At 41.7% G+C, this 25,050-nt stretch overlaps 1 protein-coding gene across 1 annotated transcript in view; it reads left to right on the plus strand.

The window, feature by feature from the left end:
* Window positions 1–25,050, plus strand: part of LOC107298405 (conserved oligomeric Golgi complex subunit 5-like) — a gene marked incomplete at both ends in the record, with an annotated part of 119,479 nt that overhangs the window by 42,931 nt on the left and 51,498 nt on the right. Inside the window, one exon of the mRNA XM_015827781.1 lies at window positions 7,593–7,723. Within this exon, the coding sequence (XP_015683267.1) occupies window positions 7,593–7,723 (131 nt within the window). The remainder of the gene's footprint in view (window positions 1–7,592; window positions 7,724–25,050) is intronic.

Raw genomic sequence — 25,050 nt, forward strand, 5'->3', positions numbered from 1 at the left:
GGAGAGAGGGAGAGAGGGAGAGAAAGAGGGAGAGGGAGAGAGATTGAGAGAGAGAGAAATGGAGAGCGAGAGAGAGATGGAGAGAAAGAGAGGGAAAGAGAGAGAAAGAGATTGAGAGAGACAGATGGAGAGAGATTGAGAGAGAGAGAGATGGAGAGAGAGAAAGAGAGAGATTGAGAGAGAGATTGAGAGAAAGAGAGAAATTGAGAGAGAGAGATGGAGAGAGAGAGGGAGAGAAAGAGAGGGAGAGGGAGAGAGATTGAGAGAGAGAGAAATGGAGAGCGAAGGAGAGATGGAGAGAAAGAGAGGGAAAGAGAGAGATTGAGAGAGAGATTGAGAGAAAGAGAGAAATTGAGAGAGAGAGATGGAGAGAGAGATGGAGAGAAAGAGAGTGAGAGAGAGATTGAGAGTGAGAGAAATTGAGAGAGAGAGAGAGAGAGAGAGAGAGAGAGAGAAATCTGGTTTCTATCACTATCTCTCTGTCTAAACATCTGTCCCCTTGGGGGAAAAAATGTGCAGACAACGAATGCCAACTGTGAATCAAAATGGGCATTTTTGAAATCTTACCCGGCACCAAAATTTATGACACTCATTTCCAAGAGACGCTGTTTTCTCTTAGCCTCCTCTCACCTCCTCAAATCATGATTTATCTCTGGTTTCCATATCAAAATTGCTTTTCTAAAGGAAGGGTATTATCTAAGGAAAGAACCAGGCTATGCCATGTCAGTTTTCAGGGTTAGAATATTATGGGAAAACATACATTGAGACCAATATTATTTGGTGACGGTACGGTGTAGCAAGGCGTGAGCTTCGTGACTGATCTGAAAATATTTATCTAGGCTCGCCAAAAATAATAAATTATGTTATCAGTTTGCGAATTAATTTAGGTCCTTGCTTAGCTTAGCTTGTCTAGGGCAGGGGTAGGCAACCTTGGCTCTTTTATGACTCGTGGACTTCATCTCCCAGAATTCCTGAGCCAGCCACGCTGAGGGGAAAGGGAGAGGTTTCCAAGCTGAGCCATGCTGGCTCAGGAATTCTGGGAGTTGAAGTCCACAAGTCTTAAAGTTGCCAAGGTTGAGGACCCCTGATATAGGGCAGGGGTGGGGAATCTTGGCTCTTATGACTTGTGGACTTCAACTCCCAGAATTCCTAAGCCAGCCACGCTGAGGGAAAAGAGAGAGTTTCCAAGCTGAGTCATACTGGCTCAGGAATTCTGGAAGTTGAAGTCCACGAGTCATAAAAGAGCCAAGGTTGCCTACTCCTGGTCTAGGGGGATTTTTCCATTTAAGATTCTAAATACAGGAAGTCCTCAACCCATGGCCAGAATTGAGCCCAAAATTTCATTGCTAAGCGAGACAGTTGTTAAGTGAGTTCTGCCCTTTTTTGCTGCAGTGGTTAAGTGAATCACTGCAGTTGTTAAGTTAGTAATGCGGTTGTTAAGTGAATCTGACTTCCCCATTGACTTTGCTCATCAGACGGTCGCAAAAGGGGATCATGTGACCCACCCCAGGACGCTGCAACTGTCGTAAATAGGAGTCAGCTGCCAAAAACGGTTATAAGTCACTTTTTTTCAGTGCCGTTGTAACTTTGAACGGTCACGAAATGAACTGTTGTAAGTCGAGGACTATTTGTATTTTAAATCTCTCTCTTGCTCTGTGTATGTATTTGTGTGTGTTATATGGAACTTACACTGGGAGCTTATGAACTGGGGACAAATTCCTTGTGTGTCCAATCACACTTGGCCAAATAAAGTATTCTATTCCATTCCATTCCACTTTATTCTTCATTCCTATATTCTATTCTATTCTATTCTATTCTATTCCATTCCATCTCTATTCTATTCTATTCTATTCTATTCTATTCCATCTCCTATTCTATTCTATTCTATTCTATTCTATTCTATTCTATTCTATTCTATTCTATTCTTCATTTCTATATTCTCTTCTCTTTTCTATTCTATTCTATTCTATTCTTCATTTCTATATTCTCTTCTCTATTCTATTCTATTCTATTCTATTCCATTCCATTCCATTCCATTCCATTCCATTCCATTCTATTCTCCATTTCTACATTCTCTTCTCTTCTCTATTCCTATTCCATTCCATTCCATATTTTCCATTCCATTCTATTCTATTCTTCATTTCTATATTCTCTTCTCTTTTCCATTCTATTCTATTCTATTCTATTCTATTCTATTCTATTCTATTCTATTCTATTCTATTCTATTCTATTCTATTCTATTTTATTCTTCATTTCTATATTCTCTTCTCCTCTCTATTCTATTCCTATTCCATTCCATTCCATATTTTCTATTCCATTCCATTCCATTCTATTCCATTCTATTCTATTCTATTCTATTCTATTTTATTCTGTAGGTTTGGTATTTTCTGCTTCTAGGTTTATGGATAGGTTACAGCAGCCTCTTATATTTGCAGATATATATTTCCTCTCTCTACTTCAATATTTCTGTGAATGGCAATAGAACAATTGCTTCTGTAGTGAAGCTGCTCTAATATTTGTGCTCGGCAAGGGGCTTTGTTAAATTCCAAATAATATCCACTTTCCACCTGCAGTCTGGCATAAAAAGCTTCGGTGAGGTGCTTTGTTTACCGTTCTTTTTAGATGCTCTTGAGGGATTGGGGTGGGAACACAGAACGGGCAGGAGGGAGCAGAGGAGGGGGCGCCTGAATTGAAAAATGATATCCAGGCAGTCCTCAACCTACAACCACAATCGGGTCAGGAATTCCCATGGCTAAGCGAGCCACGCTCAGTTTTTATGATCCATTTTGCCACAGTCGCTAAGCAAATCAGGGCAGTTTGAGCGACTCACAAGATTGTTAAGCAAATCGGGCTTCTCCCCATGAACTTGGGTTTTCAACAGTGAAGCAGGAAGGTAGCAAATGATGATCAAATAACCCCTGGACAAACTAACTGTCATAAATATATGCCAGTTGCCAAGGGCCTGAATTTTTATTATCATGTTTCGCCGAAAAGAAGACCCCGCCGGAAAATAAGGCCTAGTATAAAACCTTATCACCATATTTGAGAGGCTGCCACAAGAAGGGAGGGGGGGGAGTCAACTTATTTTCCAAAGCCCCAGAAGGCAGGACAAGAAACAATGGATGGAAACTAATCAAGGAGAGAAGCAACCTGGAATTAAGGAGAAACTTCAGAACAGCGAGGACAATTAACTAGTGGAATAGCTTGTCTTCAAACGTTGTGGGTGCTTCATCTCTCGAGGTTTTTAAGAAGAGACTGGACAGCCACTTGTCTGAAATGATATAGGACAGGAATGTCAAACTCAATTTCATTGAGGGCCGCATCAGCATTGTGGTTGCCCTCGGGGGACCGGGTGAGTGTGGCCAGGGTGGGGTGCAGCCTACTGGGTGAGCGTGGATGGAGTGGATGTGGCCTATTGGGTGGGCATGGCCAGCTCTACATCGTTCGCATCAAGGGTGCCTATGGGGGCCTGGGCAGGAGTGGGACAGATCTGAGGGTCTCTGGCAGAAGGTGGTGGGACCGGGGCAAGTGCCAAGGCATGGTCCACTGGAGGAGCCCCACTGCCTGCTGAAACCCCTCCGCCGGAACCCATAAAGCCGGATATGTGAAGTAGGCGAGGGCCATTTGCTGGCCACTTCCAGGCGATGGTGCATTTCTTCATTCCTCACAAAGGGTGACCCCTCCCCAGCATGCACCCAGGGGACGGGGCCGACGCGGCAGGGGCTGGTTCCTCGCTGTTTCCAGATGGCCTTGTGGAGCTAAGACTGAATGCGTTTCAGCATAGATGGCCACCACAAAATTGTACATTGGCTCCCGGCCGACCTGGGCCAGGGCCAAGGCAGCAGGGGCCGTTCCCTCACTGTTTCCAGGATGGCTTCGCGGGCCACATGAAACCACTTCGCGGGCCGCATCCGGCCCCCAGGCTTTGTGTTTGACATGTCTGGTGTAGACATGTCTGATATAGGGACTCCTGCTTGAGAAGGGGGCTGGACTAGAAGACCTCCAAAGTCCCTTCCAGCTCTATTCTGATTGATTGACCATTTTAAAAGAGACAAAAGTAAATCCAATCAAAACATAAAGTAACTAAGGTTTAAAATACAACGTCCATGTCATGTGTCCCTCATAATCCTTCAGAAGCGTTCATCTATTCCCCAAAATGCTAACTCCTGTCTGGCATAAAATTGCTGCTTGATGGGTTGTAGCTACAAGCAGAAGTCAAACGAAGAGTGCCGGCGCTGAACAGCGAGGGCTCACGTGCTTGAAGTAAAAACTACTTTAAATTAAATCAGTCTGCGGTTCGCTGCCTCCGATGAGGGATTTGAGCCTGACATCTTGTGCGTGCAAAATATGTCGACCAAATCTGGCATTGCAGATGTTCAGGCATGCTTGACTGACTTGAGCGTTCACCTTGACCCGAATTCATACTTGTTCCTTAAAATATACCTCCGCACCGCCTTCCGATGAAATACCCAAAAGGTAAAAGGAGATTCAACGCGACCGGATTTGATCGTGGTATTTTATGGTCTTGGATCACAGTGATTGATGCTCACTGTTGGTCATTGTCATTTTATTTGTTGTTTATCGTGAAGAATTATTGAAATCCCAAGTGGATCACAAATCTTTTATATAAACAAATGTAGGACCAGGAAAAGGCTGTATCTTTTATCGATTGACTAGGTCAGGGGTAGGCAACCTTGGCTCTGTTATGACTCGTGGACTTCAACTCCCAGAATTCCTGAGCCAGCATGGCTCAGCTTGGAAACCTCTCCCTTTCCCCTCAGCGTGGCTGGCTGAGGAATTCTGGGAGTTGAAGTCCACGAGTCTTAAAGTTGCCAAGGTTGAGGACCCCTGATACAGGGCAGGGGTGGGGAACCTTGGCTCTTTTATGACTGATGGACTTCAGCTCCCAGAATTCCTGAGCCAGCATTGCTCAGCTTGGAAACTCTCCCTTTCCCCTCAGCGTGGTTGGCTGAGGAATTCTGGGAGTTGAAGTCCACGAGTCATAAAAGAGCCAAGGTTGCCTACCCCTGGACTAGGTAATTTAGGAAAAGAGTGAAATTTGTTGAACGATTATCTCTAAAGCCCACCAGAATTTTTTTTTATCGTAGAGTTGCTCTTCAATAAAACCAATTTGATTGTTTAACAGCAATGAGTGCTATGAACTGGTCAAANAGGAGATCACATGACCCCGGGACTCTGCGACTGTCATAAATATGAATCAGTTGCTAAGCATCTGAATTTTGATCACGTGAACATGGTCGTAAGTAAGAAAAATGGTCATAAGTCAGTTTTTTCAGCGCCGTTATAACTTCAAACGGTCAGTAAACGGAAGAGTTGCAAGGACTACCCTCGTATTAAATAGCTGGGTTTGATTTGGAGATAAACCTGCAAATGGTAATTCTTTCTTCTGGTTCCCCCTCCCCAAATGTCTTAATAAATTAAAATGTTCTTTATCTGGAAAGATAAAAAGATCAGGAGCACGAGGATTTTTCATAGGAAACTCTCCTAATAATTTAATTATATGGAGCCTGTCTTTGATTTTAAGTTTTAAATGGCTGAAGGTGATATCGTGACAGCTTTGTACGCTGAAAGAACTCTTAAAATCTGATTTTCATCCAATTTTCTAGAGATTGCAGTCCCTCATCCTGTGTCTGGTAATTCTGAGTTTACTGAACATCTGAGGATTGGGTTTTCAAGTGCCTTGGGGCACAGTATTAATGAGTAAGGAAGGTGAAGATTTGGTGTTAAAACCTGCACAAGTTGAAATGCTTCCTACTCGTGCGAAGCCACCCTCGGCTACAACAATTTTTTTTCTGTGTCCCTGATTTTGCTTAACATTTTCCCTAATTTTTGGCAGCTTGTCAACATAGCAAAGAATGTTTACCTTAAGTATTTGAGGAAAACCAGACAGTTGCCCTATTAGAAAACTACTTGATGCGTGGATATTTGGTTTATCTACATAAAAATATCTACATATTTTTATATTCTCCAAAGCGCCTGAAGGCAGGACAAGAAGCAACGGATGGAAATTCATCAAGGAGAGAAGCAACCTAGAACTAAGGAGAAACTTCCTGAGAGTTAGAACAATTAACCAGTGGAACAACCTGCCTCCAGAAGCTGTGAATGCTCCAACACTGGAAGTTTTTAAGAAGAGACTGGACAGTCATTTGTCTGAAATGGTATAGGGTTTCCTGCCTGAGCAGGGGGTTGGATTAGATGACCTCCAAGGTCCCTTCCAACTTTACTACTACTCGTGTTATGCCTAAGGATATCTAACCATGTAGTAGGATTGTGTTACTATTATCCTTCTTATATTTCCTATTACCAATTCCCATTGGTGGTAATAATAATAATAATAATAATAATAATAATAATAATAACAACAACAACAACAACAACAACAACAACAATAAAGTTGGAAGGGACCTGCTCCTTCCTGCTCAGGCAGGAAACCCTATACCATTTCAGATAAATGGCTGTCCAGTCTTTTCTTAAAAACTTCCAGTGTTGGAGCATTCACCGCTTCTGGAGGCAGGTAGTTCCACTGACTGACTGTTCTGACTATTAGGAAGTTTCTCCTTAATTCCAGGTTGGTTCTCTCCTTGATTAATTTCCATCCATTGCTTCTTGTCTTGTCTTCTGGTGCTTTGGAGAATAGCTTGACTCCCTCTTCTTTGGGGCAGCCCCTGAGATGTTGGAACACTGCTATCATGTCATATCATAGTCATATCTTATGACTATCACTTTGCTGGTTGTGTCTTATGATTTTTGATTGTATCATATGTTTTATGACCCGGGACAGTGGAACCATCATAAATATGAGTCAATTGCCAAGTGTCCGAATGTTGATCACGTGACCAGGGGGATGCTGCAACTGTCATAAGTGTGAAAAAGGATCCTAAGTCACTTTTTTCCAGTGCTGTTTAACTTCGAACAGTCGCTAAATGAACTGTTGTAAGTCGAGAACGGCCTGTACTATAAGAAGAAAGGGGAACATAGCTAAAAATAGTTATTCCTATACAATTTACTATGCCTTTTCCCTAACTTTTGCCTTACAGAAGTATGAAATGTTATAAATAAATAAATTCTTGCTTCTATGATGACTAAACATGTCTTCGTGTATTGCCTAATCTCATTGCCATGATTCTGTGCTATTATATTTATTGAGCTCTGAATTCGACTTACTATTTAGCAGTCACTTGTCAGAAATGGTATATAGAGTCTCCTGCGTGAGCAAGAGGTTGGACTAGATGACCTACAAGGTCCCTTCCAATTGTGTTATTCTATTTCAGTCAGTTTATTTGTTCATGGTGATAGCTCAGTGAAATAAATTTAACCTGTAGTGTATTTCTATTGAAAAGACTGACCTATCTTTTTTCCAAAGTGGAAAGATTTAAAAAATAATGAATGCATTAAATTTGGTGCTGGATATTTTAGTATCAATAATTTTTTTTCTTATCCCTTCTAGGATAACTCAAGACAACACATGCCTGTGTACTTGAAAATGTGACATTATAGCATATCTAGAAAGCTGAATTTGTTTCACTATTTTCAGAATTGGGGTAATTACCACTATTCTATTCTTTTTATAGATTACCTTTCACAAGGGATAGATCTTTCTGGAATCGAAGTAATTGAAAATGAATTGCTTTTTATTGCGAGAGCTCGACTCGAAGTAGAGAACCAGGCCAAACGGTTGCTTGAACAAGGAATAGAGACTCAGGTAAAATGTCTTTTTATTTCCTTCCTGATTGTTATATATTTTATTAGTTTTTGTAGGGTTAGGGTTAGGCCAGAGGTAGGCAACCTCGGCTCTTTTATGACTCGTGGACTTCAACTCCCAGAATTCCTGAGCCAGCCACGCTGAGGGGAAAGGGAGAGGTGTCCAAGCTGAGCCATGCTGGCTCAGGAATTCTGGGAGTTGAAGTCCACGAGTCATGAAGGGGCTAAAGTTTCCCTCATGCTGGCTCAGGAATTCTGGGAGTTGAAGTCCATGAGTCATGAGGGGGCCATAGTTCCCCATGCTGGCTGAGGAATTCTGGGAGTTGAAGTCCACAAGTCATGAAGGGGCCATAGTTCTCTCAAGCTGGCTCAGGAATTCTGGGAGTTGAAGTCCACGAGTCATAAAAGAGCCAAGGTTGCCTACCCCTGGGTTAGGGTTAGGGTTAGGATTAGGATTAGGGTTGGGTTTTTTAAAAATAACATTCTTAATATATAGCAAACAGCATGTTGTCGGGGTTCATGTATTTAAAAAACAATAAATAAGAGTTAATTTCTATATTATCATAATCAATATATTAGTTAATCGCTCAATAGTCTTTTTCTTACTAGTACATATTCAGTGTTACATAGTACATATCGTGTTCCTTTCTCTCTAACTCGCTTTTCTAGCCATTGGTAAAAATTATCCCGTGTTCTAAAGTACACTGAGTCTTCTTTCACTTTTATCTTTAATGTCAATCTGTCCATTTCTGCACAGTCTAATATTTTCTTAATTAGTTCTTCTTCCGTTGGTAAGTTTTCATTTTTCCAATATTGGGCAAATACAATTCTTGCTGCAGTTAATACATGTAAAATTAAGTATATACAATCTTTCTCATAGTTTCCTCCTATTATGCCTAACAGAAACAGTTCTGGCTTGAAATCTATATGTTTTTTAGTCATTTTTTCCAACCATATGTGTATGTTTGACCAAAATCTTTTGAGCTTCAGGGCATGTCCACCAGATATGATATAATAAGTACCTGGTTTTTGTTTACATTTCCAACACTTATTTGATGTATTTTTGAACATTTTCGCGCCCACAGGATCAGTCTAATTTTGTGACCCTTTTTACGGCAGTCGTAAAGTGTATGCCGGGGTCATAATGTGAGTGTGTTCCTTCCTATGGGTGTTTTTTGCTGGAAACTTGCTGAAAAGGCGATAAATCCTCCCAAAACATGACAAATTGGGATCACGTGACTACAGAACGCTGCAACTCTTTGTGAAATGTAAAAACAAAACAAAACTCCCCTTTTAAATTAGGGTATTTGCGCGCTTTGATCCGTTCCAAATCAAATGCAGATGGATGTTTTTACTTCATTTCCTTTATTTCTTTAATTCAAGGGTGATTCCAATAATTTGTGACTATGAAACAAATTTGTATGCGGTGCGACTGTAAAAGCTGCACTTTGAGAAGTAAACAGAAAGTGTGAGATTAATTATAGTCCGTGAAATGTACCGTTTCATTTTAAACCAGGCATGTAACGTTTTTTTTTTAAACTTACATTAGATCTGACAAAGCAGAATGTTATGCTTTCCCTCTGTTATTATTTGAGCCCATGATAAACAATTCCCTTTTTCAACAGACTAATTTGTATTTTTCTTTTCGTCTGATGTTAAACAGTCAGTTTAATCATACGTAGTATATAAACCATTATGAATGCAGTCCTATTTTTTCTAGATAAATAGCTTATTCTGTGACCTGAATAACAGAATAACTGAGTTGGAAGGGACCCAGGAGATCCTCTAGCCCATCCCACTGCTCAGGCAGGAAACCCTACCATTTCAGACAAATGGCTGTCCAGTCTCTTCTTAAAAACACCCACAACTTCTGGAGGCAGGTTGTTCCACTGGTTAATTGATGAAGCACCCACAACTTCTGGAGGCAGGTTGTTCCACTGCTTAATTGTTCTAATAGTCTAACTTTCCTTAATTCTAGGTTGGTTCTCCCCTTGATTAGTTTCCATCCATTGTTTCTTGTCCTGCCTTCGGGTGCTTTGGAGAATAGCTCGACTCCCTCTTCTTTGTGGCAGCCCCTCAAATATTAGAAGACTTCTATCATGTCACCCCTAGTCCTTCTCTTCATTAAACTAGACATACGCAATTCCTGCAACCGTTCTTTATGATTTATCTTTCAGTCCTCTAATCATCCTTGTTGCTCTTCTCTGCACTCTTTGTAGAATCTCAACGTCTTTTTTTCATCTCGTGGCGACCAAAACTGGATACAGTATTCCAAGTATGGCCTTACCAAGGCGTTATAAAGTGGAATTAACACTGCACGCTTGATTCTATCCCTTTATTAATGCAGCCTTTGCTATTTTATCTAATAGTGATTATTTCCACGTAACATTTATGGTATGGAAACATAACTCCAAACTATTGTACATACATATAAAGGTAATATTATGTAATTAATGTAGGAAGTCAGGAGATTATTAGAAACAACGAGAAGAAACGTGAGAAAGATCTCAGAGTTGTAGATTATTATTATCATCATCATCATCATCATCATCATCATCATCATCATCATCATCATAAGTTGGAAGGGACCTTGGAGGTCATCTAGTCCAACCCCCTGCTCAGGCAGGAAACCCTATACCATTTCGGACAAATGGCTGTCCAGTCTCTTCTTAAAAACCTCCAGTGTTGGAGCATTCACCGCTTCTGGAGGCAGGTTGTTCCACTGGTTCATTGTTCTCACTGTCAGGAAGTTTCTCCTTAGTTCCAGGTTGCTTTTCTCCTTGATTAGTTTCCATCCGTTGCTTCTTGCCTTGCCTTCAGGCGCTTTGGAGAATAGCTTGACTCCCTCTTCTTTGGGGCAGCCCCTGAGATATTGGAAGACTGCTATCATGTCCCCCCTCGTCCTTCTCTTTGTTAAACTAGACATACCCAATTCCAGCAACCTTTCCTTATGTGTTTTAGCCTCCAGTCCCCTAATCATCTTTGTTGCTCTTCTCTGCACTCTTTCTAAAGTCTCAACATCTTTTTTTTTCTATGAATGTATCCCTCTACAATTAGCCAACTTTTTGACTACCGAATGTGTAAATATCCATGTCCTTTTCCTGTACTATGTATGACCTTGTTTTTCACTTTCTATTAGCTGTTGAGGGCAACCGATGAGCCAAGTTCCCCCCCAAAATTAACTGTGGATCATTAAAACAATTGGCTGTCCTATTAGCCTCCACCTCCAAATAATCAAAGAATTATTAGCGTTCTTGCCTGCCACGCGTGACGAGTGGTGTGCCTTCAGTCAGCCAAAGGTTTCTTTTGGAAGAACCTTATTAATGCTTAATTGTATTTGGAATGAAAAGAAGACGAGAGTGTCAGGATGAAATGTCACTGGGTTGGCTTCTCAGATGTGTTTGATGAATTTTGCAGGACATAATGTAGGAGATAAATCTGCTCCTTGCTCCCGTCCCGAGAAACATGCGAACTGTTTGGGACTCGGGGAGGGAGGCAGAGTGCGGTGGAAATGAAATGTCAAAGAATGGTTATTTCCCACTTGATATGCAATATTTAAATGTTTATTAATTGTCTGAGCATTCAGAATTATGAAATGCTTAAATATTTATTAATTTACTGAGCATATAGAAATGACAGGATCGGAGAAGGGACCTTAGAGATCTTCCAGTCCAGCCCAAGCAGGAGACCCTACACCTTTCTGGACAAATGGCTGTCCAGTCTCTTCTTAAAAACTTCCAGTATTGGAACATTCACAACTTCTGGAGGCAGGTTGTTCCACTGGTTAATTGTTCTCACTGTCAGGAAGTTTCTCCTTAGTTCCAGGTTGCTTCTCTCCTTGATTAGTTTCCATCCGTTGCTTCTTGTCCTGCCTTCAGGCACCTTGGAGAATAGCTTGACTCCCTCTTCTTTGGGGCAGCCCCTCAAATATGGAATGCTGCTATTATATCACCCCTGGTCCTTCTCTTCATTAAACTAGACATACCCAATTTTTGCAATCGTTCTTTATATGTTTTATACTCCACCCTCCTAATCATCTTTGTTGCTCTTCTCTGCACTCTTTCTAAAGTCTCAACATCTCGGTTGGATCTCTCATTCAACTTGTTACTTCTTGTCCTGCCCTCAGGTGCCTTGGAGAAAAGGTTGACCCCTTCTTCTCTGTGACAGCCCCTCAAATATTGGAAGGCTACTGTCAGGTCACCCCTAGTCCTTCTCTTTCCTGGACTAGACATACCTGTTTCCCCCCAACCATTCATCATATGCTTTAGCCTCCAGTCTCCTAATCATCTCTGTTACTCTTCTCTGCGTGCTTCTCTTGCTGCTGACAGCTCTGGCATACATACCTCTCATCTATTAATCAGGTCAAAAGAAAACAACAAAATTACAAATGCAAAAATCAAAGTTATTTTTAGCGTGTATAAACGTTCGAAGTATTCTGCATTCGCCTTCATTCACTAGAAATATCCATTCCATGAAGCAAACATGCTAAAGGAAGCTGCTTTAAAAGGGTCTCAACCCACAATGCCTGCTTCCCCGTTTGAATAGCAACGGTTGAGAAGCTTCGTTTTTTTAAAAAAAAATCTTTTATTGATTTTTAAAAATTGCAGTCTTTAGTGCTTAGTAAACAACATGTTGTCTGAGTTCACGTAATAATAATAATAAAGTTGGAAGGGACCTTGGAAGTCATCTAGTCCAAACCCCTGCTCAGGCAGGAAACCCTATATCATTTCAGACAAATGGCTGTCCAGTCTCTTCTTAAAAACTTCCAGTGTTGGAACATTCCCTGCTTCTGGAGGCAGGTTGTTCCACTGGTTAATTGTTCTCACTGTCAGGAAGTTTCTCCTTAGTTCTAGGCTGCTTCTCTCCTTGATTAGCTTCCATCCATTGCTTCTTGTCCTGCCTTCAGGTGCTTTGGAGAATAGCTTGACTCCCTCTTCTTTGGAGCAGGTCCTGAGATACTGGAAGACTGCTATCATATCCCCCCTGGTCCTTCTCTTCATTAAACTGGACATACCCAATTCCAGCAACCGTTCTTCATACGTTTTAGCCTCCAGTCCCCTGATCATCTTTGTTGCTCTTCTCTGCACTCTTTCCAGAGTCTCAACATCTTTTTTGCATCGTGGCGACCAAAACTTAGATGCAGTATTCCAAGTGTGGCCTTACCAAGGCATTATAAACCAGGATCCATACCTAGTTTATCAGATGGTAAAAAGAGACAGCAGGAAATTTGTACTTTCAGACTTGCAAGATTGAAGCTGTCCGGGTACAAAAGATCAGGTCCAATTAAATTCATTTATTGCTGATCATACTTATGCACAGGCATTTTTTTCAACTAATGGTTAGCACCTGCTTGGATTTAGATAAGGGTCAATGGAATTCAAGGGAGGTTGGGCTCCCGTCAACACCGACAGGGCAAGCTTTTAGAATATAAATTGAAAGCAAACCCCATTCCTTACTAGCACTGGTGATGTTACCTAGTTGGATAATGAAACGTCTGCAAAAAAATCCTCAATCTCAGAGACCTTCTCATTTCAACCAGGAGTTACAAATAATCTGTTTATCGGTACTGTTTCTAAAGGTAAGCTATATACTGTGACTGTCGTCTTGTATTATCCACATATGTTTCCTTCCCCAGACTTGAGTGTCATCAAATGTGGCTTGGTCTGCAACTTTTTATAATCTACACATTTCCTTTTGAGGGTTTTATTATGATGACGATGATGATGAATGTTGACAGACTTCTGTTTCCTTAAAAGAGTTTAATAGCCGGTCAAGACTATGTCCTTCTCCATACATAATGTGGACATGTGAATCCTGATTCGTCCCTTTAAACTGCATGAAATGTTTTGAGCCATGTTTTATCTCCTTCAGAGGGAAAAATTGTGTAAACGATCCGTGTAGCCAAATTGCAGTTATCAAATGCTTACACATCTGCGCCGCGCACATATAGGAGCCTGTGAACACGCCCATTAAATAGGTATTCTGCACACCGTATTCCACTTGCACAATAAAGTATTCTATACACAGCCAAAATTGTTAGCCAAAACATTTCTCTCGTTTGATCCTAATTGTATGTACTCACAGATAAATCTCGTTAATTTCAGTGAGAACGGCTAGCAAAAAAAATTGTGCTGAGGACTTTGTTCCGACTACTTTACAGGACCTTACTAGACATTGCAAAACGGCCTTTTTGAGTCTGAAGGACTGTTAAATGTTAAAAGTTCCTATGCTTTGAAAATAAGATAATGTAATATGGACATTAAAAAGTAGACAGAGATAACGTACTGCAAATCTTATCTTTGCAAAGTTAGGGTTTAAAATAAGCCAGAAATTTCTCTGCAGTATAATCAGCTGATAGTGATACATCCTAGAATATCTTTTCCGTTTCCATAGGAACAGATGGCAGAATGTTTGAATCTTGGAAGCCAAAGTGGAATACATTTCAGATGGTCTGGCTTAACAAGTTTTGTATTCCCGAAACGTAAAAAAAAATACGGCACACACCACATATTGCTGTTGATGATTGTCATTCCTCATGGAACTGGCATTATAGGGTGAGCTAGTTATGCATTTCTGAAGAAAAGGGATTCATCCTTCTAAGGAAGATGAGAGCAGTTGGGATCAGATCTGCATACTATAAAGAAATGAATGTTCATAAAAGTAAATTTCAAACAATTACTATTTATATAGAAACTTGATACTGCTCAGGAATTTGAATAGAATAGAAAATAGAATAGAAAATAGAATAGAATAGAATAGAATAGAAAATAGAATAGAAAATAGAATAGAATAGAACAGAATGTAGAATGTAATGTAATAGAATAGAACAGAACAGAACAACAGAACAGAACAGAACAGAACAGAATAGAATAGACAAAAGAATAGAATACAATATGGAATGGAATGGAATGGAATAGAATGGAATAGAATAGAATAGAATAGAATAGAATAGAATAGAATAGAATAGAATAGAACAGAACAGAACAGAACAGAACAGAACAGAACAGAACAGAATAGAATAGAATAGAATTCTTTATTGGCCAACCATGATTGGACACACAAGGAATTGTCTCCAGTGGAGAAGCTCTCAGTGTACATACAAACATACAGTGTACATACAGACATAGAAACATACAGTGTGCATACAAATATAAGCTCTCAGTGTACGTGCAAACAACAAAGTGATAAATTGTAAATCATAAGATACCATCGTAAATCATAAAATACAAACAAGAAAGTGATAAATCATAAGATACCAATAGGAGAAGGTAATAGGAAAGATGAGAAGGATATTAGCAATACAGCCCTACTACGTGGGTAAATATCCTTGGGCATTAGACAGTGCTATATTCCTATGGGCACAAGGAATCAGGACCATAATTAAGTTGCAGTTAAGATGATTTATTGCTCAAGTCTATAAAGAAGAATCTAGTCAACTAAGATTCCAGACTAGTTGGCACTAGATGAAAGTCAGTGGAATTCAAAAGGGGTTGGACTTAGTCTTAGACCAGTGGTGGCGAACCTATGGCACGCGTGCCAGAGGTGGCACTCAGAGCCCTCTCTGTGGGCACGCCCATCGTCGCCCCAGCCCTGCCTCCCCCCGCAGCCCCCTCCTCACCAGCAGCCTCCCCAGAGGAGAGTCACCCCTGAGCACGGCCCATACGGAGCAGTGCAGCCAAGGAATGGCAGCCGGGCAGCAGGGCCAAGACTCCGCCCTCGTGCCCCATTGCACGCAGTTGATGCTGCGGGGCGCGAGCAGAGGGCATGGACGCCATGGCGCTGCTGGGCCGCCTGGGCGGTCTGCGGCGGGCTATGGAGGTGGTGGGTGGACCTGCGGGAGGGGCGGGGGTGGGGGGGCAGAGCGAGGGCAGGGGGCGGAGTGGGGGCAGGGCCAGTTTTTGGGCACTCGGTCTCTAAAAGGTTCGCCATCACTGTCTTAGACCATTTGTGGCAACATAACAACTCTAGACTGATGACTCGCTTAACTCTCTCCCAGCTTTGTCTGCTCTTCAAAAGTTTATAAAAGTTTATTTCAACTATTAAAAAATGTAATATATAACATCTGTAAGGTTCCTATTGGTGCGGAGCTAATGGATTTTTATATTTATCTGACTCAATAAGACCTGAATTACAGTAAGCTGTTGTGTGCAATTAACAAAAAAAATATTTTTGGTTACAAGAACATCTAATGAGTCCCAACAGCCATTGTTAACGTCCACGTGTTCACTTAGTAATGTTAAATTGGCTTGAAACATTGTCTGGTTGTAATATATCCCTGTTAATGAGAATTAATTAGAATAGTTTTTGGGTTTTCTTTTTAATTTTATTATGTACAAGGTTTTTTTATATTCCCTACAAGAACATGGGCTCTTTTGACTAGATCAAAAGAGAGAAAACTATCGTGAGTTTTAATGACTGTAATTGTACATTGGAAAATGTCAACCCAGACAAATATTGACTCTTGTGATCTTGAAAAAATCTTTATTTGCTTGGAAATTGGTTCAACTTCAAGAGAAGTAAATTGCCTGCGGTAGACGCTAAATGAGCAACGAAGAAAAGTGTTTATCACTCTTCTTTAATTTCATTTTCCCCAGACTGTGTTGGAAAGAGGCAAATATTGCAGAAAGGGGGGAAAAAAATCAGAGATGAGAAATATCTGCCAGTAGTTTTAGATTGCTTCCATCACTGCATAATTAAATGACTCTCGACCTGGCTTCTTTCACCGACCCAATCAAGAGCATGTCAGAACGGTTACAGTGATCCTCTTTAGAACTCTGAGTTGTAATGCACAAAATTATCTGATAGCTGTGAAAGTCTCAGTATACGTTTCTCTTGTGAGAGGAATCGTAAAATGGTTTTTAAAAGAACATTAAAAAGACCATTCCTCGGCAACAATAAGAGGCTTAATAATAATGATGGTGGTGGTGGTGATGATGATGGGATCATAAAATAGAGAAAGTCATAGAAAATGGTAAAGTTAAACTGCTCTGGGACTTCAGAATTCAAACAGACAAGCACCTGCAACATAACACCCCGGACTTAACAATTGTCGATAAGAAAGACAAAAAAAGTCTGGATAGTGGACGTGGCAGTGCCTGGAGACAGCAGAACAGAAGAGAAAGAACTGGAGAAGATCACAAAACACAAAGACCTACAAATAGAAATAGAAAGACTGTGGCAAAAGCAAGCAAGGGTAGTACCAATAGTAATAGGCGCCTTGGGTGCAATCCCAAAACAACTGGAGCACCACTTGAACACCATTGGCATTGACAAATTCGCCATTAGTCAATTGCAAAAGGCGGCCTTACTAGGAACAGCTTCCATCCTGAGATGATATCTGTAGTACCATCAAACATTCACATCTGCCTATCCCAGGTCCTGGGTAAGGACTCGATAGGTAGACAAAAATGCCAAATCCAGTCTGAACATCTGGCTGACTGTGCGATGATCAATGATGATGATGATGATGATGATGATGATGTTGTTGTTGGAAGGGACCTTGGAGGTCATCTACTCCAACCCCCTGCTAAGGTAGGAGACCCTATACCATTTCAGATAAATGGCTGTCCAGTCTCTTCTTAAAGACTTCCAGGGTTGGAGCATTCACAGCTTCTGGAGGCAGGTTGTTCCACTGGTTAATTGTTCTCACTGTCAGGAAGTTTCTCCTTAGTTCTAGGTTGCTTCTCTCCTTGGTTAGTTTCCATCCCTTGCTTCTTGTCCTGTCTTCGGGCGCTTTGGAGAATAGCTTGACTCCCTCTTCTTTGGGGCAGCCCCTGAGATACTGGAACGCTGCTATCATGTCCCCCCTGGTCCTTCTCTTCATTAAACTAGACATACCCAATTCCAGCAACCGTTCCTTGTATGTTTTAGCCTCCAGTCTCCTGATCATCTTTGTTGCTAAGTTAGTTAGCAACCCGGTTGTTAAGTGAATCTGGCTTACCCATTGACTTTGCTTGTCAGAAGGTCGCAAAAGGGGATCACGTGACCCCGGGACGCTGCGACCGTGATCAACACGAACCAGTTGCCAAGCATCCGAATTTTGATCACAACAGTCGTAAGCGTGAACAGTGTTCATAAATCACTCTTTTCGGTGCCGTTGTAACTTTGAACGGTCACTAAACGGACTGTCGTGAGTTGAGGACTACCTTTATAAGGTCTTGGACATTAGCAGATCATGAGTAGGCATCTGACACCTGTTTCAACTTCCAGCTTAGAGATCGTTTGCAAAGGTGCGGTAGGCGTTATGATCTTTTACTTTCCCAACTATAAAAAAAAAAGGGGAATCACCTAAATTAGTCTCATGTTCGAGGCATAAAGTGTCCCTTCTTAAAAAAAAAGGGAGCAATTGTGGGCTTACGTCGTAAAAAAATGGTTTTGGGACCACGGAGGACGTTTCTCTCTGAGGGACTCTTTAAGTTTTTCTGGAAACCATTGTACAACAGTCTGACCTCCAGTTTGGTTACCATAGTAAATATAGATCGGATCCAGGAGGCATCTAAAATGAAGACGCCATTTTGTGGAAAGGTGATTTGTGAACAAAATGGGACCCTGCAGATCGCAGTCTGCCTGGAGGTGACGACGGTTGAGACAAGCCGCTGAAGACGGCTGGGCCATCTGCGTTTCAAAGACAAAGGCCGCTCTTTTGAAGACAGCCAAGTGCACAGTTCTGGACAGAGAGAGGGCCGCTGGTTTGAAAGAGGGCTCAAAGAGGTCATCTATACTGAACAGCCCCCTCTCAACAGAGGGGGAGGGACACGACGCCACCAAAACTGTGACCAAACTGTGCATCCAGTTTTGGTCACCGCGATGTAAAAAAGATGTTGAGTCTCTAGAAAGAGTGCAGAGAAGAGCAACAAAGATGATTAGGGGATTGGAGGCTAAAACACATAAGGAACGGCTGCTGGAATTGGGTATGTCCAGTTTAATGAAGAGAAGGATGAGGGGGGACAGGATAGCAGTCTTCCAGTATCTCAGGGGCTGCCCCAAAGAAGAGGGAGTCAAGCTATTTTCCAAAGCGCCTGAAGGCAGGACAAGAAGCAACGGATGGAAACTAATCAAGGAGAGAAGCAACCTGGAACTAAGGAGAAACTTCCTGACAGTCAGAACAATTAACCAGTGGAACAACCTGCCTCCAGAAGTGGTGAATGCTCCAACACTGGAAGTCTTTAAGAAGAGACTGGACAGCCATTTGTCAGAAATGGTGTAGGGTTTCCTGCCCGAGCAGGGGGTTGGACTAGATGACCTCCAAGGTACCTTCCAACTTTACTACTATTATTATCATTATCATTATCATTATTATTATTATTATTATTATTATTATTATTATTATTATTATTATCATCATCATCATCATCATCATCATCATCATCATCATCATCATCATCATCTCCTGGTTACAGCACATGTCCTTTCAGCAGTTCCCAGACGGTTGAGCACCCATTTGCGCTGTTCAGGTGGCCCTGAGGGCAGAGATACGCTCCCAAGTGGACTCCACGGCTCTCAGAAAGAGCATTAGCGACCAGAGGACTGTAAGGAATATAAATCCTTCCATCCTCCACCATTCGGTCAGAACTGAAGAAGCTTCTTGGATGAGGAGCGAAATGTCTTCAAGGAAAACCCAAAGGTGCTTTTTCATGAGGTAACTGGACTTTGTTTTTTCTTTGAAGACATTTCGCTTCTCATCCCAGAAGCTTCTTCAGCTCTGAGTGGATGGTGGGGAACGGAAGGATTTATACTCCTTGCGGACAGCTGGTCATTTGCCTTCTTTTAGAGAGCCGTGTGTCCCTTCTCTGTTGAAGGTGCAGGCTGTTGGGGATGAGTCTGCGTGGTCTGCAACTCAAACTGAAGCGCAAATGGTTCCCGTAGCCTGCAATGTTTTCGGGAAATCCATTCGTACTCCTGCACCACTCGGAGGGTGTTCATCCCAAAGGGCATAGCAAACCCTTCCGTTCCCCACCATCCAGTCAGAGCTGAAGAAGCTTCTGGGATGAGAAGCGAAACGTCTTCAAAAATAAAACAAGAAAGTCCAATTGCCTCTTGAAAAAAGCATCTTTGGGACAACCATGACCTGGATAGACTGAGAATCTCCACAGACATAAACATGGATCCTTTAGATCAGCAGCCCTGAAAGTAGAGATTCAGTGGAATGTAAAGCCGCGGAGATTTTGATGAAGCTAAACCCGTTGGGTTGAGAATCCTTGAATCGGGAGCTATGAGATCGTAAGACTGGGCTATGTGAAAGTGTGAGACTAGTCCAGGGGTGGGGAACCTTGGCTCTTTTATGACTCGTGGACTTCAACTCCCAGAATTCCTGAGCCAGCCACGCTGAGGGGAAAGGGAGAGGTGTCCAAGCTGAGCCATGCTGGCTGAGGAATTCTGGGAGTTGAAGTCCACGAGTCTTAAAGTTGCCAAGGTTGAGGACCCCTGATATAGGGCAGGGGTGGGGAACCTTGGCTCTTTTATGACTCGTGGACTTCAACACCCAGAATTCCTGAGCCAGCCACGCTGAGGGGAAAGGAGAGGTTTCTAAGCTGAGCCATACTGGCTGAGGAATTCTGGGAGTTGAAGTCACGAGTCTTAAAAGTTGCCAAGGTTGAGGACCCCTGATATAGGGCAGGGGTGGGGAACCTTGGCTCTTTTATGACTCGTGGACTTCAACTCTCAGAATTCCTGAGCCAGCCACGCTGAGGGGAAAGGGAGAGGTTCCATGCTGGCTGAGGAATTCTGGGAGTTGAAGTCCACGAGTCATAAAAGAGCTGAGGTTGCCTACCCCTGGACTAGGCTGAAGTTGCATAACCTAAAAATGGAGTGGGGATGTATGCGGAGAGGACAAAAACCACGAACTTTTATCAAAATGATATCCTTGGCAGGTTAAACTATGCAGGGAAATACTTTGACGTATTTTGCATGCAAAAATAAAAATTTGTTTCCACTTTCCAGTTTCCTAATCAGAATATATCCTCAGCAGACATCTCCACTCTTTATTTAAACAGCAGGTAATTTTTAATATATCAGAATTATGAAATCAAACAAAAGACGGGCTTTGAAATAAAAAAAAGCCTCCCCCATCCCATTTTGATCCCTGACATGCCGGCTGGGGAATTCTGGGACGGGAAAGCCACAAATTTTAAAAAGTGGCCAACCCCCCCCCCCCCCGGTTTACACAGGTAGTCCTCAACGTACGACCACAACTGAGCCCCAAATTTATGTCGCTTAAGTGAGACATTTGTGAAGTGAGTTTTGCCCCCTTTTGTGACCTTTCTTGCCACAGTTGTTAAGGGAATCGCTGCAGTTGTTAAGTTCATAACATGGTTGTTAAGTGAATCTGGCTTCCCCATTGACTTTGCTTGTCAGAAAGCCGCAAAAGGGGATCACATGACCCCGGGACCGTCATGAATATGAACCACTTGCCAAGCATCCCTATGTAAATCACATGACCATGGGGATGCTGCAACGGTCATAAGTGCGAAAAACGGTCATAAGTCATTTTTTTTCAGTGCCATTGTAACTTCAAACAGTCACTGCATGGACTGTTATATGTCGAGGACCACCTGGATTTATTTTAAAAGATTGATACCTTTTCTGATAAACGGTTGGGATTTATATACTGTCCTTTGTTTGCATTTGTTTTCAACAGAAAACACTTTCTTTTGAGGCTGCCAATTAAGAAAAATATTATGATAATCCATAGCATCTATTTTTCTTAATTGGCAGCATCAAAAGAAACTGTGCAAATATGTATTTTTGTCACTTTTAATGTGTTTTGTCATTCCCTTTCCCTTTTAGGCTAGTCTGTATTTTAGTGCCTGACGTCGAATCTTAATATGTTATAAAAAAGAGAGGGGAAAAAAAAGAAAAATATTATAATCTGTTGAAACATATGTATTTTTCAGAAATGTTAAGGAGATTATTCTGAAACGCCCATACTTTAATTTGATTTATTTAATGAGACGCCCTTGGTGCTCTCTGAGCTTGGTTGTTTTCTTGCAGACGTTTCATTACCCAACTAGGTAACGTCATCAGCGCTACTGATGACTAAACTAAACATTGTGCTTCATCTCTAAAAAATGTAGGTCTTGAACGTTCAGGATGACTTCCATACCATACAATTCTGAGTCTTTATTTAACGAGATACATTTTATTTTATTTATATCCCACCTTTATTATTTTTTATAAACAACCCAAGGCAGTGAACATGTCCAACACACCTCCTATTTTTCCGACAACAACAACAACCCTGTTGATTGGCCCAAAGTCACCCAGTTGGCTTTCACGGCTATGGCAGAACTAGAACTCACGGTCTCCCACTTTCTAGTCAATCAAACTGGCTTTTTATCTTCAACCTATTCCTCAGCTATATGAAATATGTGCAATGTTCTCGTTCACTTAAGACAAAAATGACTAGATATTTAAGTTAACGGCTTGGATATTACCTCATTGGGGTTTTTAGAAATTACAATAGAAGAGAGCTAGGAAAAGGCCCTTTTGAAATTGTTTTCCTCCACATCCCTGTTGTTCTTATTGCACTGCTGTTAGCCGTGTGCCACACAATTTAATTAGGCTTCTCGTTGTTGCTACAAACATTTTCTAAAATAGAAATGGAGAGGCAAAGCCAGCAAGTGTTGCAAGTAAGTACTGTAGTTACCTGTCACGACAACCGACTTTCAAGTGAAAAAGAGTTTAAAGAAATAATCCTGCTTTCCAGATTAACAGTGTCTGCATTGAGAGAGAGAGAGGATTGAAAGAGAGAGAAAGAGATTGAGAGAGAGATTAAAAGAGAGAGAGAGAGAGAGAAATAGATTGAGAGACAGAGAGATTGAGAAAGAAAAAGAGAGATTGAGAGGAAGATTGAGAGAGAGAGAGAAAGAGATTGAGAGAGAGAAAAAGATTGAGAGAGAGACAGAGAGACAGAAAGAGATTGAGAGAGAAAAAGATTGAGAGAGATTGAGATTGAAAGAGAGAGAGATTGAGAGAGAAGATTGAAAGAGATTGAGAGAGAAAAAAATAGATTGAGAGACAGATTGAGAAAAAGAGAGATAGAGAGAGATTGAGAGAGAGAGAAAAAAAGAGATAGAGAGATTCAGAGAGAGACAGAGAGAGAAAGAGATTGAGAGAGAAAAAGAGATTGAGAGAGAGATTGAGAGAGATTGAAAGAGAGATTGAGAGAGAGAAATTGAGAGAGAGAAATTGAGAGAAAAAGATTGAGAGAGAGAGAGAGAGAAAGAAAGAAAGAAAGAAAGAAAGAAAGAAAGAAAGAAAAAGAAAGAAAGAAAGATTGAGAGAGAGAGAGATGGAGAAAGAGAGATGGAGAGAAAGAAAGAGAGAAGGAGCCTCAGAATAAAAAGATATGGTATGTCTAGGTACCTTAATGGATAACTCAAATCAGCCTTCAGCAGAAATACAGGTAGTCCTCAATTTACAATCATTCGTTCAAAGTTACAACACAACTGAAAACAATGATTTATGACCTTTTTTCACCCTTATGACCATTACAGCATCCCCATGGTCACGTGACCAAAATCCAGACACTTGGCAACTGACACATATTTATGACGGTCGTCGTGTCCCGGAATCAGGTGATCCCCTTTTGTGACCTCCTGACAGGAAAAGTCAACGGGGAAGCCTTGATTCACTTCACAACTGTGTTACTAACGTAACAACCGCAGTGGTTCACTTAACAACTATGGCAAGAAAGGTCGTAAAAGGGGGCAAAACTCACTGTCTTGCTTAGCAACCGTAATTTTGGGCTCAGTTGTTGTTCTAAGTCGAGGACTATCTGTAAACGAGCGGGGAGTCTGTTTTAATACATATTAAATGTAGCACGTTGCAAATTGGACTTAAATAATTCAGGATTTTCACCCGCCATGGCAACGGTTCCTTTGTCCCTAAGACTCAAGTCGATCCTTAATTCATTATTAGAAATAATCTAAAGAACTTTGGGTCATCTTTCCGGTAGCAGAAAAAGGTTGTCTTTCTTTACCAGACTCCCATTATAAAAGACCAACTCTAGTTCATGATTAATCCCCTTTTAAAGGTCATTGTAGCACATTTAAATAAAGCACGAACATTCGGCCGTCTGATTGAAGCATGTCGTTCCTTTGGGCCTTTCAGATTAATGGTAGAATTCATGTCCGCAAAGGAAAGGTCCAAGATTTGGTCTCTTGCACCTTGAATTAAATACTCTGAAGTAAATAGGTTATATTGCCCAACTGTTTAATACAGGGGTCTTCAAACCTGGCCCTTTTATGACTCGTGGACTTCAACTCCCAGAATTCCTCAGCCAGCATGGCTCAGCTTGGAAACCTCTCCCTTTCCCCTCAGCGTGCCTGGCTGAGGAATTCTGGGAGTTGAAGTCCACGAGTCATAAAAGGGCCAAGTTTGAAGACCCCTGGTTTAATAGAATCACAGAATTGGAAGGGACCTTGGAGGTCTTCTAGTCCAGCCCCCTCCTCAAGCAGGAGACCTTCTACCATTTCAGACAAGTGGCTGTCCAATCTCTTCTTGAAAACCTCCGGTGTTGGAGCACCCACAACTTCTGGAGGCAAGTCGTTTCACTGATTTGTTGTTCGAACTGGCTGGAAATTTCTAGTACAAGTCTACATGCTGGCTGGGGAATTCTGGGAGTTAAAGTCCACATGCTGGCTAGGGAATTCTGGGAGTTGAAGTCCACAAGTCCACATGCTGGCTGGGGAATTCTGGGAGCTGAAGTCCACATGCTGGCTAGAGAATTCTGGGAGTTGAAGTTCACAAGTCCACATGCTGGCTGGGGAATTCTGGGAGTTGAAGTCCACATGCTGGCTAGGGAATTCTGGGAGTTGAAATCCACAAGTCGACATGCTGGCTAGACTTAAGACCCTCAACTTCAGGTGTTCAGGTGTACGACCGACCCCTATTCTGGGAGTTGAAGTCCACATGCTGGCTAGAGAATTCTGGGAGTTGAAGTCCACAAGTCCACATGCTGGCTGGGGAATTCTGGGAGTTGAAGTCCACATGCTGGCTAGGGAATTCTGGGAGTTGAAGTTCACAAGTCGACATGCTGGCTAGAGAATTCTGGGAGTTGAAGTCCACAAGTCCGCATGCTGGCTAGAGAATTCTGGGAGTTGAAGTCCACAAGTCTAAAAGTGGCTGAACTTGGACAGCTCTGGTTTAGCCTGGAAACCCTGCTTAATTTCCACAGCCAACCAGATACTTCCTGCTCCTTGCGAGGTTATATAAACCATGTAATCTAAATACACGATGAGCATTTATCTTGTTGGCAACACATTACTTTTAAGTAGTGAGGTTCTCCATCCAGTTCCAATCAAGCATTTATGTCGCTTTTGATAAAAA

This window comes from Protobothrops mucrosquamatus, unplaced genomic scaffold (genome assembly GCF_001527695.2).
Source record: "Protobothrops mucrosquamatus isolate PMUCROS unplaced genomic scaffold, P.Mucros_1.0 scaffold3943, whole genome shotgun sequence".
In the NCBI taxonomy this organism is placed as follows: domain Eukaryota; kingdom Metazoa; phylum Chordata; class Lepidosauria; order Squamata; family Viperidae; genus Protobothrops; species Protobothrops mucrosquamatus.